The sequence below is a fragment of the Chiloscyllium plagiosum genome, unplaced genomic scaffold (genome assembly GCF_037043375.1).
Source record: "Chiloscyllium plagiosum isolate Xiang-an unplaced genomic scaffold, Cpla_swu_hap1 HiC_scaffold_38, whole genome shotgun sequence".
NCBI classification, from domain to species: domain Eukaryota; kingdom Metazoa; phylum Chordata; class Chondrichthyes; order Orectolobiformes; family Hemiscylliidae; genus Chiloscyllium; species Chiloscyllium plagiosum.
This window is the reverse complement of record NW_028270176.1, coordinates 24322091-24340546: the sequence shown is the minus strand read 5'-3', so window position 1 is coordinate 24340546 and position 18456 is coordinate 24322091. Positions and strand designations below refer to the sequence as shown.

At 43.7% G+C, this 18456-nt stretch overlaps 1 protein-coding gene across 2 annotated transcripts in view; it reads left to right on the top strand.

Annotated features, from left to right (window-relative positions):
* The window catches only part of LOC122544184 (sialic acid-binding Ig-like lectin 13), a 30802-nt gene extending 12346 nt beyond the window's left edge, over window positions 1–18456 (top strand). For both annotated transcript variants that reach the window (XM_043683234.2, XM_087981050.1), the window contains 7 exons: window positions 3302–3655; window positions 5064–5357; window positions 5852–6133; window positions 8342–8623; window positions 13197–13293; window positions 14128–14188; window positions 15933–18456. In XM_043683234.2, coding sequence (XP_043539169.2) covers window positions 3302–3655; window positions 5064–5357; window positions 5852–6133; window positions 8342–8623; window positions 13197–13293; window positions 14128–14188; window positions 15933–16040 — 1478 coding nt within the window. In that variant the 3' untranslated portion in view covers window positions 16041–18456. The remainder of the gene's footprint in view (window positions 1–3301; window positions 3656–5063; window positions 5358–5851; window positions 6134–8341; window positions 8624–13196; window positions 13294–14127; window positions 14189–15932) is intronic.

Here is an 18456-nt window from a genome sequence, read left to right as displayed (position 1 = left end):
TTTGGAAGGAGTAACAGGAATGCAGAGTACTGGACTAATGGTAAGACTCTTGGTAATGTGGATGAGCAGAGAGATCTCGGTGTTCAGGTACATAAATCCTTGAAAGTTGCCACCCAAGTTAATGGAATCGTTAAGATAGCATACGGTGTGTTAGCTTTTATTGGTAGAAAAATTGAGTTTCGGATCCATGAGATCATGCTGCAGCTGTACAAAACTCTGGTGTGGCCATATTTGGAGTTTTGCGGGCAGTTCTAGTCACTGCATTATAGGAAGGATGTGGAAGCTTTAGAAAGGGTTCACAAGAGATTCACCAGGCAGTTGCCTGGTTTGGAGGCATATTTTCTTACAAGGAGAAGATGAGGGACTTGAGGCTGTTTCATTAGAGAGAAGAAGATTGAGAGGTGACTTAATTGAGACATGTAAGCTAATCAGAGGTTTGGATAGGTTGGACAGTGATAACCTTTCTCATTGGATGGTGATGGCCTGCAAGAGGGGACGTAGCTTTAAATTGAGGGGTGATCGATAAAGTACAGATGTCAGAGGTAGTTTCTTTAGTCAGAGAGTAGTAGGAGTGTGGAATGCACTGCCTGCAACAGTAGTAGACTTGCTCATTTTAAGGGCATTTAAATGGTCATTGGATAGGCATATGGATGAGAATGGAATAGTGTAGTTTAGATGGGCTTCAGATTGGTTCCACAAGTCAGTACAACATCAACAGCCAAAGGGCCTGCACTGAGCTGTAGTGTTCTATGTTCTATATTTTCTCATTTTTTAAACTCCAGTGTACAGACATGAACTGCTCAATCTCTCTTCATAAGGCAGACCCCTCATCTCTGAAATTGATTTATTGAACCTCCCTTGAATTGCTATTAATACAACTACGTCCCTCTCAAGTAAGGGGACCAAAACTCTGTGCAGTACTCCAGGTGTGGTTTCACTAATGCCTTTTACAGTTGCAGCAATAATTAAAGTCAGAGAGATATACAGCATGGAAACAGAGCCTTTGGTCCAATTTCTCCATTCCAACCAGATAACTTCAATTAACCTCGTCCCATTTGTCAGCATTTGGGCTCATATCTCTATAAAGCCTTCCTACTCACGTACACACCCAGATGCCTTTTCAATATTGTAATTGTAACAGCCTTCACCACTTCCTCTGGCAGCTCATTCCACATATGCACCACCCTCTGTGTCAAAAAGTAGCTCCCTTTTAATCTTCCCCGTCTCACTTTGAACTAAAGCCTAGTAGTTTTGGACTCCCCTATCCTGGTGAAGTGACCTCCTATCCATGCTCTCATGATTTTATTCACCTCTATAAGGTCACTCCTCAGCCTTCTCTACTTTGAAACTATTCCTTCAATAATAAATGCCAAAATTCCATTTGTCTTCCTTATCATCCGCTGTACCTTCATACCAGTTTCCACAATTCCTGCACAAGGCTACCCAAGTTCTTCTGCATCAAAGCACTCTGAAGTTTTTCTCCGTTTAGATAACAAGTTCGCTTTTTACACCTCTAACTGAATTAGTTAATTCTGCTAATCAATGTTAAACTCCATATGCGAAATTTTATCTTATTCACCTAACGTGTTCGGAACTGATCATAAATTTCTTATTTCTCATTGCAGTTTTCTTTCCCACCTATTCAACTGTGATTTGCAACTTTGGCAAGAGTACCTGCTATTCCCTCATTCAAGGAGAAAGTGAGGTCTGCAGATGCTGGAGATCAGAGCTGGAAATGTGTTGCTGGAAAAGCGCAGCACGTCAGACAGCATCCAGAGAACAGGAGAATCGACGTTTCGGGCATAAGCCCTTCTTCAGGAATGAGGAAAGTTTGTCCAGCAGGCTAAGATAAAAGGTGGGGAGGAGGGACTTGGGGGAGGGGCGTCGGAAATGTGATAGGTGGAAAGAGGTCAAGGTGAGGGTGATAGGTCAGACTGGGGTGGGGGCGGAGAGGTCGGGAAGAAGATTGCAGGTTAGGAAGGCGGTGCTGAATTCGGTGGATTTGACTGAGACAGGGTGGGGGGAGAGGAAATGAGGATTTCACCAGTTTCCTCATTTCCCCTCCCCCCACCCTGTCTCAGTGAAATCCATTGAATTCAGCACCGCCTTCCTAACCTGAGATCTTCTTCCCGACCTCTCCGCCCCCACCCCAGTCTGACCTATCACCCTCACCTTGACCTCTTTCCACCTATCACATTTCCGACGCCCCTCCCCCAAGTCCCTCCTCCCCACCTTTTATCTTAGCCTGCTGGACAAACTTTCCTCATTCCTGAAGAAGGGCTTATGCCCGAAACGTCGATTCTCCTGTTCCCTGGATGCTGTCTGACCTGCTGCGCTTTTCCAGCAACACATTTCCAGCTCATTCCCTCATTCAAGTCATGGGTGTACATGGTAAATGGTGCCTGCGAACTTATCCCTGTGGCACACCACGTGTTGCATCTTGCCAACAACAAACAGACCCATTTATCCAAACTCTTTGTTCCTGTTGGTGGACAATCGATCCAAATGAATAAATTATCCCTAGCCCCATGTGTGCGCAAGTCTTCAGGAGGATCAAAAGATGAATAGTCTTGCCCCACTTTTGTTTCTTGTTACTTCCGCTCTGACATGTCATTAAGAACAAAGCGTTATTCTCCAATTCATCGCTGTGGTAGTGAGGTCACCACCATCGTTTTGAAGGTACTGAAGGATGAGCAATAAATGCTGGCCCAGCCAGTGACCCACCCATCCTGTAAACGAATTAAAAAAAGAATTTTCACCAATTAAGTTGAATCAATCAGCTAATTGGCTGGGTTCAAGTCGAAATGATGCGAGAGTGATGTAAGTTCTGAGAGTTCCTCATCCATTGTCCTACTTTAAAAATCAGCACTGAAGTGTCCTCTTGTGGTGGAGTGGTAGCATCCCTAACCCTGGACTAGGAGGCCTGGGTTCAAGTCTCACCTACTCCAGAGGCATGTAATAATTTGACTAAACAGGCTGATTAGAAAATAGATAAGAGGATTTTTTTTCGTAAATCAGAACTGAATGCATCTCGAATTGTGCACCGTATAGACATTGTGTTGAGTGGAAGACTTGCTTCACTAAACAGAGCCCAGAGGTCCATGAGCCAATGTAGAATGAATTTGTCCATGACTGTGCCCCACGATTCCCCTCCATCTGCTGTGTAACCTTATGGAGTTCCTTGTATGTGCTGTAGATGGTCCACACTGCAGCCAATGTGTACCAGTGTTGGAGGGAGTGGAGATCGGTCTAGTGAATCTACAGGTCATTCAATGGTAAATATTGATATTTCTCTCCCCAGCTGGACTGGCCCAAAACTGGAAAATCAACATTCCACCTCAGGTGACAGCGCAGGAAGGTTCCTGTGCTCGGATTCCATGTCGTTACAGTTATCCTTCACATCTAGCAAGCCAAACACGAATTGGAATCTGGTACCAAGGGAAAGATTCCATAGCTTTTCATTCCGAGCATCATGAGAAAATGTTGCAACGGTTCCGCACTCGGACCTGGCTGTCTGGACACCTGAAAGATGGAGACTGTTCCCTGATTATAAACAATATCATACGGGAAGATGCAGGATCTTATCACTTGAGAATAGAATTTGACAATGTGAATAGTTACAGCTACTTTCCTGCAACCAACCTTCACATTTCTGGTAAGTGCTGAGTTACATTTACTCAATAACGTACACCCAGCTCTCAGTAGGAAATTATACAGACACAGTTTATTACTGTCATGGCAATCACTTGGGAATGAGCATGATTGGACACTGATGAAAATCTGGGTTAGGTATGTGTTGAACAATGTAGGAATGCCTTTGCAATTCATCAGAAATCAGCAGGTGAATGTTAATGATGAATCTCCCTACCGCTGCAGCTGATATTTGTCTCATAGCCGTTGATATCACACAGGTATGGGTGGCACAGTGGCACAGTGGTTAGCACTGCTGCCTCACAGGACCAGGGACCTGGGTTTGATTGCAACCTTGGGCGACTGTCTGTGGAGTTTGCACATTATCCCTGTGTCTGCGTGGGTTTCCTCCGGGTGCTCCAGTTTCCTCCCACAGTCCAAAAATGTGCAGGTTAGGTGAATTGGCCATGCTAAATTGCCCATCATGTTAGTGAAGGGGTAAATGTAGGGGAATGGGTCTGGGTGGGTTGCTTGTCGGTGTGGACTTGTTGGGTCAAAGGGCCTGTTTCCATGCTGTAAGTAATCTAATAAAAAAAAGGTATCTTCCACCTGGCTCGCCGTTGACAACAGGTTTTTGGATTGTGCTTTGTCTAGTTTCTTCTCTCTGACCTTACCATCATGGGTGACACTGACAGGAGTTCAGAACTCTGACAGTGTCACTCTTGGATCAATGGAACACTCGAGCCTCTCCTCCACAGCATTCCACAGAAAGCACAGCTTATTGAAACACTGTATGTATTATCAATTAACTGGTGGTAGCTTTCAATTCAGGACAGCACCTTGGCTCAGCAGTTAGCACTGCTTCCTCACAACACCAGGGACTCGGGTTCAATACTAGCCTCGGTTGACTGTCTGTGGAGTTTGCACATTCTCTCTAACTGTGTATGTTTCCTATGGGTGCTCCAGTTTCCTCCCACAGTCCTAAGATATGTAGGTTAGGTGGATTGGCCATGCGAAATTGCCCATAGTGTCCAGAGGTGTGCAGGCTGGATTAGCCATGGGAAATGCAGGGTTACGGGGATTGGTATGTGGATCTGGGTGGGATGCTTTTTGGAGATTTGGTGTGGTCTCGATGGACAGGATGCCTTGCTTCCACACTGTCAGGATTCTAAGAATTCTGTCCAGAAGGAACCTCTAATACAGACTTCGATATCAATGATTAAATATATTGAATGATTAAATGTATCAGTTCTATCTGGTTACTGACTGCCTCTATCTCTAATCCTGTTTAAAAGGAATTCCTTCATTATTTTAACCTCTGATCTCATATCATGAGTGCTTGTAAAAGTGCTTTCTTTCATGGGAATTTGATTCTTTTTGAACTGATGATTCCCATTTTATTTATTTAAAATGATGCATTCTCTCTATCTTAGATTTCACCGAGAAACCCATAATAATCCCTGTGGAAATTATCGCGGAAAAGCGTGTGAACCTAAGTTGCACCTTCAACACAACGTGCAATGGAACAGCTCCTGTCTTAGCCTGGGACACTCCCACTGCCGTACCTGGATCAGTCTCAAACACTGTAACTCAGCATGGTGTCACTCTGACCTATACTTCTGTTCTGAGCCTGATCCCATCACCCAGACACCAGGGACAAACTCTCACCTGCAGAGTGAGATATCCAACTGTTTCATCAGAGCAGACCTTCGTACTGACAGTGCAATGTAAGTGTCCTCTGAAAGAGCAAAGCTCGCACAGTACTAACTCTCTGGCAATACAGCAAGCCCTCAGAGCTAATCCTCTAATGCTGCAGTACTATCTCACTACTGACACTTTGACAGTACTCCCTTAGTACTAATCCTCCAACAGTGCAGTACTCCCTCATTACTGACACTCCAACAAAGCAGCACTCCCTCAGTACTGACCCTCTGACAGTGCGGCACTCCCTCAGTACTGACCCTCTGACAGTGCAGCACTCCCTCAACACTGACCATCTTGAAAGTGTGACACTCCCTTATTACTGAACCTCAGACAGCATGGTATTCCCTCAGGACTGAACATCTGACAAAGTGGCACGCCCTCAGTGCTGAATTGAAGCTTGTGTCTAGATGATCTGTTTTCTGATAAAGGAAGCTGCATTGATATCACTCCTTTCACATTGTCACTGCTTTTCACTGCTTCACAGTAATTGTAATTGAATTTGTTTTAATTGTTTTAGATCCACCACGGAATCTCTCAGTTGCATCCCTTAATGTGATGAAAGATTCATTAATCAATATAATTGAGGGGAATTCTGCAGTGATAATCTGCTCTGTCAAGAGCTTGCCAGCTTCTAACCTGACGTGGAGACATCTTAATGTCACAGTGAACAGAACAAGTTCCAGCAATGAGCTGTGGTTGGAGATTCCTCACATTACGTACAGGGAGACTGGAGACTATCAGTGCGTGGCAGAGAATGAACATGGATCAGTGGAGGGCTCCATAACCATCACAGTGGATCGTGAGTGTACACACTTTCTAAATTCCTGTCAGAAATATACATGAAGACACAGAGACACACACCCACTTGTGAATTATCTGCCCCCTCTCATTTGTACAGTGCAGTGTCAGTGTTCACTCTGAATCTGTGTTGAAGGAATGCAAATGTTATAGATTAGAAGGACCTGTAATAATTGAGCAGCCTTCTCTATGGAAAATTGTAGATTTATCTCTCAAAACTCCATTGATCAAAGACATTTTACTGGCTGCCACATTGTTTGGCAACTACTTTAGACAGTGAAAGGCACTTCCTTTCTTCCACAATGTTGAGTGTTTTCACTGATGGGACAGTGTAAATACAGCATGGCAGCTTAAATAGACAGAAGAGTGTGGAGTCTTGATGTGCACTAGGGGAACTGTATTCCTCACTTCATCCAGCCTTGGCTCAAACATAACCAAATCATCGGAATTTCAGAGATTGAGATGGTTGCCTTTAATGTCAGGCCCACACTTGACTAAATATGGCTCAAGGATCCTGAGCAAAACTGGAATTAATAGGAATCAGCAGAAAACTTGCTATTGGTTGGATTCATACCTGGCACAGAGGAAGATGGTTATGGTTGTTGGAGGTCAGTTATCTTAGCTCCAGGACATCTCTGCTGGAGTTCCTCAAGGAAATGTCCTCAGCCCAACCATCTTCAGCTGGTTCATCAATGGCCATCCCTCCATCATAAGGTCTGTTGCACAGATACTTAAGCAATCCATATGTGAATGTAACAGGGTTTGGACAAAATCTAGGTTTAGTCTGACATTTGTCTAGTGCTATTCATGCCATACAATTACCATCTGCAGAAAGGGAGAATCTACCAGTATCCCTTGACATTACCTGGTGCCAACATCGCTGAATCGCCTACGATCAACATCCTTGGGGCTTACCATTGATTGGAAAGATAACTGAACAAACCGTATAAATATAGTGGCTCCAAGAGCAGGTCATAGGTTAAGAATCCTGGTGTGAGTAACTCACCTCCTGTTTTCCCAAATTCTGTCCACCATTCACAAAGCACAAGTCAGGAGTGTGATGGAATACTCCTCACTTGCCTGGATGGATGCAACTTCAATAACACTCAAAAATCTGCCCAGGACAAAGCAGCTGCCTGACTGGCACCACATCCACAAACCCATGTTTAGAATACAGCATACAAATCTGGTGGCCCTTCTATTGGAAGGATGTTGTTAAACTTGAGAAGGTACAGAGAAGACTTATAGGGATGTTGCCAGGATTGGGGGCTTGAAAGATAGGGAGAGGCTGAATGGACTGGGTTTTTTCTCCCTGGAGCATTGGAGGCTGAGAAGTGACCTTACGGAGGCTGATAAAATCATGAGGGGCACAGATAGCCAAGGTCTTTTCCCCAAGATTTGGGAGTCCAAAACTGAAATGGCATAGTCTTAAGGTGAGAGACGAAATATTTGAGAAGGACCTAAAGGGTAACTTTTTCATGGAAAAGAAGATGCATGTACAAAACAAGTTGTCAGAGGAAATGGTGGAGGCAGGTACAATGACAGCATTTAAAAGACATGTGGATGGGTGTATATATCGGAGGGCTTTCGAGGAATATGGGCCACAAGCTGGCAAATGGGACGCGTTTAGTTTGGGATGTCTGGCTGGCACAGAAGAATTGTAGCGAAGAGTCTGTTTCCATAATATATGACTCTATGGCGCATTCACTCCCTCCACCATGAATATTCAGTAGCAGCGATGTGTACTATTGACAAGAGGCACTGCAGAAATCTGGGAAGGTTCATAGACAGCACCTTCAAAACCTATGACCACACAGAACAGGGGCTACATGTACATGAGAATCTCCTGCAAATTCCACTCCAAACCACTCATCATCTTGAGTTGGAAATATATTGCTTTTCCCTCAGTGTCACTGGGACACACACACATGTACACACAATCCCTCCCCTCTCAAACCATCCCCCGCCTTCAACTGTGACATTCTGAGGATGTGTACCTTACTTACTTTCTTCATCTTTTGTCCACTGGGGTGAGAGTGAAATGCAGCATGATGATTTAGACAGGTAGTGTCCACCAGAAATGTCACACAGAAACTTAGATTGCAGAAATGTTACTGCTAATGCATAATGACATTAGACAGAGAGAGAGATGAGCAGGGAGTCTTGCTGTGCGCTGGTAGCTCACAACAAATTCTTTCTTTGTTTGTAGACACACCACGGAATCTTGTGATCACTTCTATTCATGTTATTAAAGATTCATCGATCAGTGTAATTGAAGGGCATTCTGCAGTGATAATCTGCTCTGTCAAGAGCTCCCCTGCTTCCAACCTGATATGGAGACATCTTAATGTCACAGTGAACAGAACACGTTCCAGCAATGAGCTGTGGTTGGAGATTCCTCACATTACGTACAGGGAGACTGGAGACTATCAGTGTGTGGCAGAGAATGAACATGGAACAGTGGAGGACTCCATAACCATCTCTGTAAAAAGTGAGTGTACTCAGACTTTATCAGCTTTTATTGGTCTACGTGATGTGTGCATTCCTGGTAGCACTGACATTTCTTGACCATCCCTAATTGCTCCTTGAGAACCTAGCCCTTAGCTACCTTCTAGACATGACTGTGGTTCAGAGGGTTGGGGTTATCATACTGTAATGTTTGGAAACAAGATCCAAGATTTTGACTCAGCAACACTGAAGGAATTGTGATATAGTTCCAAGAAAGGATAATGTGGAAACATGGAGAATAAGATGAGTAATAGGCAATTCAGCCCATCAAATCTGCTTTGCTGTTCAACATATTTTTGGTTGACCCTCTATCTCATACTCCCATTCCCATCATACACGATGACACCTTTAGCCTTTGGAAATCTACTTTTTTCTGAAACATATTCAGTGGCTTGGATTCATAGCTTTCTGTGGCAGACAATTGCTGTAGGTTCACCTCTGATCAAAGAAGTCTCTTCATGTTTCAGTCCAAAATAGCCACAATTTGAATCCGTGACCCCTTGTTCTGGATTCCTGATAAAAGGAAATATCATCCCTGCATCCAGTCTATCTAGACCTGCCAGATTTGTATATATGTCATCGAGATTCCCTCTCATTCTTCGAAAAACTCAAACAACAAACCTGCCATCCCAGAAATCCAGTCTTGTGAACCTTCTCTATAGGTATATCTTTTCTGAGGTAGGGGGACCAAAACTGTGCACAATATTCCAGGTCTGGCCTCACAAAAGCCCTGTGCAGCTGCAGTAAGACTTCTTTGCTCTGTTTTCAAATCTTCTTGCACTGTATGCCACCGGACCACTTCCTTTCTCCATTGCTTGCTGCACCTGCATGCTTGCTTTCAATGCCCAGTGCACAAGGACACCCATGTCTCTTTTTACATTAACCTTTCCATCTGTTTAAGTAATACTCTGCCATTCTGTTTTTCTGATTGGAGTTGACAACTTCGCCCGTATTCACATTCTACTGCATCTGTCATACATTCGTTCACACACTCAATTTGTCTAAATCATCTTGAAAGCTCTTTGCATCCTCCTCACCACCTCATAACCCCAACTAGTTACTGTTGATGGATTGTGTTGTGGAAATATTGCATTTAATTCCCTCATCCAAATCATTGCTGATATGTAGTGAATAGCTAGGACCTAGGCACTGCTCCCTATGATATCCTGTATGTCACTGCCTTTCTTCTGAAAATGACTGATTTATTCCGAATCTCTATTTCCTGTCTGCTAACCAGTTCTCAATCCATATTACCACCAGTCCAACATACTTTGATTTTTATACCCTAGCCTCTTATTTGGAACTTTATCAAAAGTTTTCTAAAAATCCAAATTCAAATTCACTGATTCTCCCTCATTATTCTCCTAGTTAGCTCCTTAAAAACTACAACAGGTTTCTTATTCATATATATATGTTGAGTTTGTGTAACCCTGTTGCTATTTTCTAAATTTCCTGTTGTCAGTTTGTCACAGAGTCGTTCAGAAATCCATCACAGAAACAGACCCTTCAGTCCAACTCAACCGTGCTGACTAGACATTCTAAATAAATCTAGTTGCATTTGACAGCATTTGACCGTATCCTCTAAACCCTTTCTAGTCATATAACCAGTCAGATGCCTTTTAAATGTTGTAATTGTACAAACCTCTATCACTTCCTTCAGCAGCTCACTCCATACACGCACCACCCTCTGCGTGAAAAGGTTGCCCCTTCAATTCCTTTTAAATCCTCCCCCTCACCTTAAATCTAAGCCCTTTAGTTTTGGACTTTCCCAACCTTGGGGAAAAGACCTTGTCAATTTACCCTATCCATGCCCTTCATGATTTTATAAACCTCTACAAGGTCAACCCTCAGCCTCTGATGCTCCAGGGAAAATAGCCCGAGTCTATTCAGCCTCTCCCTGTAGTTCAAACCCTTCAACCCTGGCAACATTCTTGCTAATCTTTGATGAACCCTTTCAAGTTTCACAACATCCTTGCGACAGGAGGGAGAGCAGAATTGCAAGCAGTATTGTAAAAGTGGCCTAACCAATGTCCTGTATAGCCACAACATGATCTCCTAACTCCTATATTCAATGCACTGACCAATAAAACAAGCATGCCAAATGCCTTCTTTACTTTCTTATCTACTTGCAACTCCACTTTCAAGGAACTATGAACCTGCACTTCAAGGTCTCTTTGTTCAGCAACACTCCCCAGGACATTATCCTTAAGTATATAAATCTTGGAGGAGAAAGTGAGGTCTGCAGATGCTGGAGATCAGAGCTGAAAATGTGTTGCTGGAAAAGCGCAGCAGGTCAGGCAGCATCCAGGGAACAGGAGAATCGACGTTTCGGGCATAAGCCCTTCTTCAGGAATGAGGAAAGTTTGTCCAGCAGGCACCCACCCCAGAATGACCTATCACCCTCACCTTGACCTCTTTCCACCTATCACATTTCCGACGCCCCTCCCCCAAGTCCCTCCTCCCTACCTTTTATCTTAGCCTGCTGGACAAACTTTTCTCATTCCTGAAGAAGGGCTTATGCCCAAAACGTTGATTCTCCTGTTCCCTGGATGCTGCCTGACCTGCTGCACTTTTCCAGCAACACATTTTCAGCTATATAAATCTTGCCCTGATTTGCCTTTCCAAAATGTGGCACCTCACACTTATCTAAATTAAACTCCATCTGCCATGCCATGGCCTGTTGGCCTATCTGATCAAGATCAAGATCCAGTTGTAACCTTCTTCGTTGTCCAGTGCACCTCCAATTTTGGTGTCAATGCAAACGATAGCTCCACATGCACATCCAAATTATTTATGTAAATGACTAAAAACAGTGGAGCCAGCACTGATCTTTGTGGCACACCACTGGTCACAGTCTGAAAAGCAACCCTCCATCACCACCCTTTGCCGTCTACCTTTGAGCCAGTTCTGTATGTATATAAATGTCTCCAGCATTTCCCCTATTACTGATGTTAGGCTAACCAGTCTGTGACTCCCTACTTTGTTCAGCAGCACGGTTACATTTGACAATTTCCAATCTCCTATTTCTCCTCCACCATTTCTATGACCACATCTTTAGTGTCTTGGCTGTAGATTATCAGGCCCTAGGCATTGATCAGCTTTCAGTCCCATTAATCTCGCTGGAGTTTTTTTTAACTAATGCCAATCTTCAATTCCTACTTCCGAAAACACCTTGTGTGACTTAAAGAGAACTTGTGTTTCCATGCAGCATTCTTCCAAGTGACCATGGTTATAGGTTTGACCAGTGCTGGCGAAGGAACATTGATGAGATGCATATTGAATTTTGTAATGTGCACTGCCCTCACCTGTGCATATGTGGTTGAGAAAATGAACGTCAGTTAGGGTGAATGTGGTGCCAGCCAAACAGCTGCTTTGTCCTGGATGGTGTTGAGCTTCTTGTTGTTTGAGCTGCACCCAGCCAGGGCAAGTGGAGAGGATTCCATCGCACTCCTGCCTCATGAATAAAGGGCACATTTTGAGGAGTCAGCAGGTGAGGTCCTCACCGCAGCATTCCTAGCCTTTGATCTGCTCTTGTCACCACACAATTGACAATTGCCAGACTGTTCTCAGGGCTCACAGCTGTTAATGTACCCAGTGTCTTTAGCCATTTCTTCACATTGTGTGGAGTAAATCAAATTTGCTGAAGACTGGAATCTGTGATGCTTGGAACCTCTGGAAGTGGCCAAGATGGATCATCCACATGCCTTGTCTTTTGCACAGAATAACTGGGCTCTCCCATCGCTGAGGATGGGATATTTCTGCAGTCCTGTCCTCCAATTATTGTTTGATTTTCCTCCAACTTTCATGGCTGGATGTGGCAGCACTGCAGAGCTTCATTCTGTTCCATTGGTTGTGGGATTGCTTAACTCGGACTATTGCTTCTGTTATTCTGCATACAGACCTTCGTATCATCTCATCAGTTTGCCAACTCCATGAAAACAATTCTTTCTGATATAAATGTAGTTTATAAATATTATATTCATAAACATTCCTTGTATAGATCTTACACATATGGACAAATATCGCTTCACCAGGTTAGCATGAGGAGACCCACTTCTGAACGCAATATCCAAAAATAGTATTGGAGCCATTCATAGAATCATACAGAGCCATTACACTGGAGGGGGTGCAAAGGCAATTCACCAGGATGTCGCCTGGGATGAAGCATTTCAGTGATGAAGAGAGGCTGTCTAAGCTTGGGTTGTTTTCTTTAGAACGAGGAAGGTTGAGGGGGAAACCTGATCGAGGTTATATTTAAGAGGGGTATGGATAGGATGTATAGAAGGCAGCTGTTCCTCTTAGTTGAAGGGTCAATATCAAGGGGCTATCGTTTTGAAGTTGAAAGGCAAAACATACTTGGATGAACTCATGCATTCAAGGGAATAGGCCTCGTGCAGTAAAGTGGAGCAAATGCGGGTAGTGGTATAAACATGATCGACCAAAGGTCCTCTACTGTATGATTCCATGAGTCTCTGAGTACAAAAAAGGCTCTTCAGCCGATCAAGTCTGTACCACTAAAACTATGCAAAATCTAAATTCATTGGCTGTTTCTCCAGGTCGAAATTTTAGTGCTTGGAAAGCAGGATTGCTTGGAGCTGGAATCATTTTGATTGTTGGACTGAGTGCGTTCTTCATCTTCAAGTGTGTGAGAAAGTAAGTGCAAAAGGTTCATTTGCTGCCTTTGAACTCACAGCAGCTCCTCAGCACCTTTCACATTTCAAAAATACTGATGAGATACTGAAGTGCTTTGATTTCCAGTCAATGTTTAGTAATCTGGCTTTAAAATGTGTTTTGATCTCCTCAGGTTGTGAAAGGAGCCATCTAACTGTAGACCGGGAATACTGGAGAAACTCAGCAAGTCTGGCTGCAGCTGTGGAGAGGGAAACAGAGTTAACCTTTACAGTCCAATACAACTCTTCTTTGACAGTCACTCATAGATTGTCCCAACTACTGACCTGAACGAGATGAAGAGCCATATTGAACTCCCAAAATTAACTCTGTTTCTCTATCCACAGACTCTCCCAGACCTGCTGAGATTTTCCAGTATTTGCTGTTTTCATTTCAGATCTCCAGCATCAGCAGCGTTTTGCATTTATATAAATGCAAGCCTCTCTGTCATCAGTGGATGCATCCCTTTCCATTTTCACCTTCTCATTTCCCTCTCCTTTATCTACTGATGCTCTCCATCTCATTCTCGTTTTCATTGTCTTGCACATTTTGTTCAGTTTCTCACTGTTTCAAAGAGCGTGGAGTAACATCTGGTCCTGCAGACGTTCCCTCTTTGTCCTCTGGAGGGAGCAGTGAAGTAAATCTCAATGTCAATAATTGCCCACCTAACACTGCAATATGGTTAGGAAACAGGACACAAAGAGTTAATGATTTACTAGCAATGAAAGATGAAGGTCCTGCATTTCAGAAAACGTACCTTCATACTCTTCCCTACTCCCCGATCTGACCCATAGTGACTATTTCTAATTAAATACACAGAGTGAAAAGCACAGAAAGAAACCAAACAGACACCGCAAGGGAGCAGTCTGACAAGTCCAGGGTAAGTAAAGTACTTGTCGGAATTCAATTCCTCAACCAACATTTTCCTGTATTGATGTTGATGACTTTATAAAGCAGACTCCAATGATTGATACCTTTGAAATAATTTTGCTTAGTGTTAAGATCTGTGTAGAAGGCTCAACTCTGCAGTATAGAACATCTTTTAATCAAATTCTGAGGGTAGGCTGCACAAGCTAAGCAAAGCTTGAGGTTCCTCGAGACTAGAACATTAAAGGCTGAACAAAATGATTAAGATAATAAAAGGATTGTTTTGTAGTACAGAAGTTCATTGTTGCTAAAAGGAGACAAGGCAAAACTACCCAGCATGATAACAGCTCGCCGATCATCTGTTCATTGTGAACATTCATCAAAGGACCACTGCCTTGTGCGGTGCCCAGTCTAATTCAGAATACTCTGGGTGGGGAAGCTGGCCCAAAGAACAGTATGAACAATATGAGAAGCTCGTCTTCTCACACTGCTACTCTGCTGAAAACCCATGAGTGGTTTGCTCCACTCACAAGATCAGGAGTCAAACTGAAAAGATGTTTTGCCTAGCACACTGTACAGCAGGTTATGATCCAGGAGAGAAAGAAAATGAAACAAGAAAATGAAGCTAAATATGGTGTCAGTGCATGTCAATGTCCTACTTATGAAATCTGTGAGCTTGACTGGGCTTTGAGAAGTCACAAGGTGAGCAACATACCACCAAATGCACAGGCACACCTCCTCCACCGGTTCCAATACTGACATGTCTGGTCCAGTCGTGTCTCTGCAATCACTTATACAACCAAACCCCTGAACTCAAAAACTGCACAACTCCCACCATTCAGTATCGATAGTCAAACCTCACACTATTCAGTGCCAATAATCAAATCCCACACAGTTCAGTATCAATAATCAAACACGACTCTGTTCAGATAATTTGAGTCATAGAGTTATAGAGATGTACAGCACAGAAACAGACCCTTCAGTCCAACTCATCCATGCTGACCAGGAATCCTAAATTAATCCCATTTTCCAGCACTTGGCCCATATGCCTCTAAACTCTTTCTATTCATGTACCCATCCAGATGCCTTTTAAATATTGTAATTGTAGCAGCCTCCACCACTTCCTCTGGTAGATCATTCCATACACGCACCACGCTCAGCGTGAAAAAGTTGCACCTTAGGTCCCTTTTACATCTTTCCCCTCTCACCCTAAACCTATGACCTCTAGTTATGGGCTGTCCCACCCCAGCAAAAAAGACCTAGTCTATTTGTCCTATCCATGATTTTATAAACATCTGTAAGATCACCCCTCAGCACCAGGGAAAATAGCACCAGCCTGTTCAGCCTTTCCCTGCTGCTCAAATCCTCCAACTTTAGCAACATCCTTGTACAATTTTCTGAACCCTTTCAAATTTCACACCATCCTTCTGATAGGAAGGAGACCAAAATTGTATGCAATATTCCAACAGTGGCCTAATCAATGGTCCTGGACAGCTGCAGCATGACCTCCCAACTACGAAACTCAGCACTCTGACCAATAAAGGAGAGCATACCAAACGCCTTCTTCACTATCATATCTACCTGCGACTCTACTTTCAGGGAGCTATGAACCTGCACTCCAAAGTCTCTTTGTTCAGCAACATGTCCTAGGACCTTACTATTAATGGATCTATTGGGGGTAAAATTTCTATTCAGGTGAATAATGCTAACATTGATCACTCTGATTATTGTTCTGCTCATTTCCATTTTTATTGCAGAGGAAAGTTGAAGAAGTGAAATCAAATCATAATGTCCATGTGCACCAAAAAGATGACCTCTACGCAAACTGCAATTATGATGACGAGGCTGTGTATGCGAATATCTAAACTAAATAAGATTGAGAAATGTTCAGCATGGGGACAACACAGATTGAGGGAATATTTTTAAACTTCAACTTATTTTCTAAAATCCACAGGAATCATTCCCAAGAACTACTTTGAAATTTCTCAATATCATGTGCTGGCGTTTCTCGGAGGTGATGTGTCAGAGTTGAGTGATGAGGTGTCCAAGATGTGTTGGTCTGGATTTAATTTTAAACATCCTTTTTCTACATTATCTCCAACAGCAAGGAACGTCCTTCTGTCCGTTGTGATTGTCAATGTCTTTCGATCTTGATCAAACTTCTGCCAAGACTGAACAGACGTATTCAACTCTGCGCCAGTTCCCTTCCTTGCACTCATCCACTGGGTCAACGTTCCTTGAATCCTCACCTCCGCCCTAGCCCAGAACTGTCATTTCTGCCCACTTTCTGTTCTATCACCTCTCATGCTCTCTCCAAGCTCACTCTGTCAATGACAACTGCCTCCTTTTCCCTCTGTCCAGTTCCCACTAAACGTTCATCACCCAACATTCCCTCCTGGCTCTCATGTTAGCCAACCGTTGTGATGGTTCACTCTCTTCAGTAACTGGTCCCCTCTCTCTTTGAAGTCTCCCACCCACACCGTTCCCCTCCAAAAACATCCCTTCACTCCTTAAACCGCCTGCTTCAGATGCTCAGAAAACCCAATCTCTTTGATCAAACTCTTATCCACCAGTATTAAATCATATTCCCTTGCCCAATTCTAACCAAGGCAGACTTACATTTGTGTAACACCTTGGACCACTGCAGAACTTTTCAAAAGCGCTTCAGTGAATTAAGTAGTTTTGAAGTGCTGCCATCTTTGCAATGTAGGATTGACACAGCAAGATTCCATAAAAAATTCATGCGATTGTGAGACATAACGTTTGCTTTTATGGATGCTGATTGGGAAATAGAAGTTGGTTGCAGGACATTGGGAAGATGAACACCTGCTCCTTTTCCAAAAATCGCCATGGGATTTTCCACATCCACTTGAGCAGCCCTCTCTCAGCACTGACCCTTTGACAATTCGGCAGTTCCCTCAGCACAGACCCTCCGATATTGTGGTGCTCCCTCAGCACTGACCCTCTGACAGTGCGCCGATCATTCAACATTGACCCTCTGACAATGCAGCACTCCCTCAGCATTGACCCTTTGACAATTCGGCAGATCCCTCAGCACTGACTCTCCGGCAGTGTGGCACTCCCTCAGCACTGACTCTCCGGCAGTGTGGCACTCCCTCAGCACTGACTCTCCGGCAGTGTGGCACTCCCTCAGCACTGACTCTCCGGCAGTGTGGCACTCCCTCAGCACTGACTCTCCGGCAGTGTGGCACTCCCTCAGCACTGATCCTCTGACAATGCAGCGCTCCTTCAGTACTGGCCCTCTGATAGTGCAGCATACCTTCAACGCTGACCCTCTGACTGTGGTACTCCCTCAGTACTGACCCTCTGACAGTGCAGCACTCCCTCATTACTGACCCTTCAACAGTATGGAACTGCCTCAATACTGATCCTTTGACATTGTGGCACCCCCTCAGTTTTGACTCTCCAGCAATGCAGGACTCCCTCAGTAGTGATCCTCCAACATGTTGGCACTCCCTCAGCACTGATGGTCCAGCAGTACATCAGTCCCTCAGTATTACCCTCAGACAGTGCAGCAATCCTTTTGTATTAACCCTCCAACAGTGCTGCACTCCCTCAGTACTGATCCTCTGAAAAGTGCAACATTCCCTCAGTACTGATGCTCGGACAGTGCAACAGTCTCTGAGTCCTGACACTTTAATAGTGCAGCATGCTCTCTGTACGACACGGGAGTTTTAACTGGATTAATTTTGATGGATGATGCACTTTTTGATGTGTAATTATGTTTGGATCTTTTCTAAGTGTGGGTTCTAGCTGCTGCTGCTGTATTTGAATCAATTTTCATTCTGTTGTACACTATGAAAGTTTACAGAGTTCTCTCAACAAAACCCAAAGAAAGCAGGGTCAAAGCAGAATTAGAACACGTTAGTATAATGTCCTCACCACTTTCTAGTCCAGCAGTCTTATCATATTTCCATATGATAGTCCCGATCTTGTATTGTCAGCCTTGGTTGTACAAACAGACAGTAACCTAGACAGAAGATGATGTTATTTGTGAAGTTGAGAGACTCTTTACAGCATAGGCTGAGGAATTGGGCGATGTGAATCACGGATCATACAGAACCACCATTGGAAAAAGGGTATTATTACAGTATGACCTGTTTACATTGACATTACCATTACAATACTGAAGAGCAGGAGAAAGTGAGGACTGCAGTTGCTGGAGATCAGAAAAGTGTGATGCTGGAAAAACACAGCAGTTCAGGCAGTATTCAAGGAGCAGGAGAATCAACATTTTGGGCATAAGCCCTTCATCAGAGA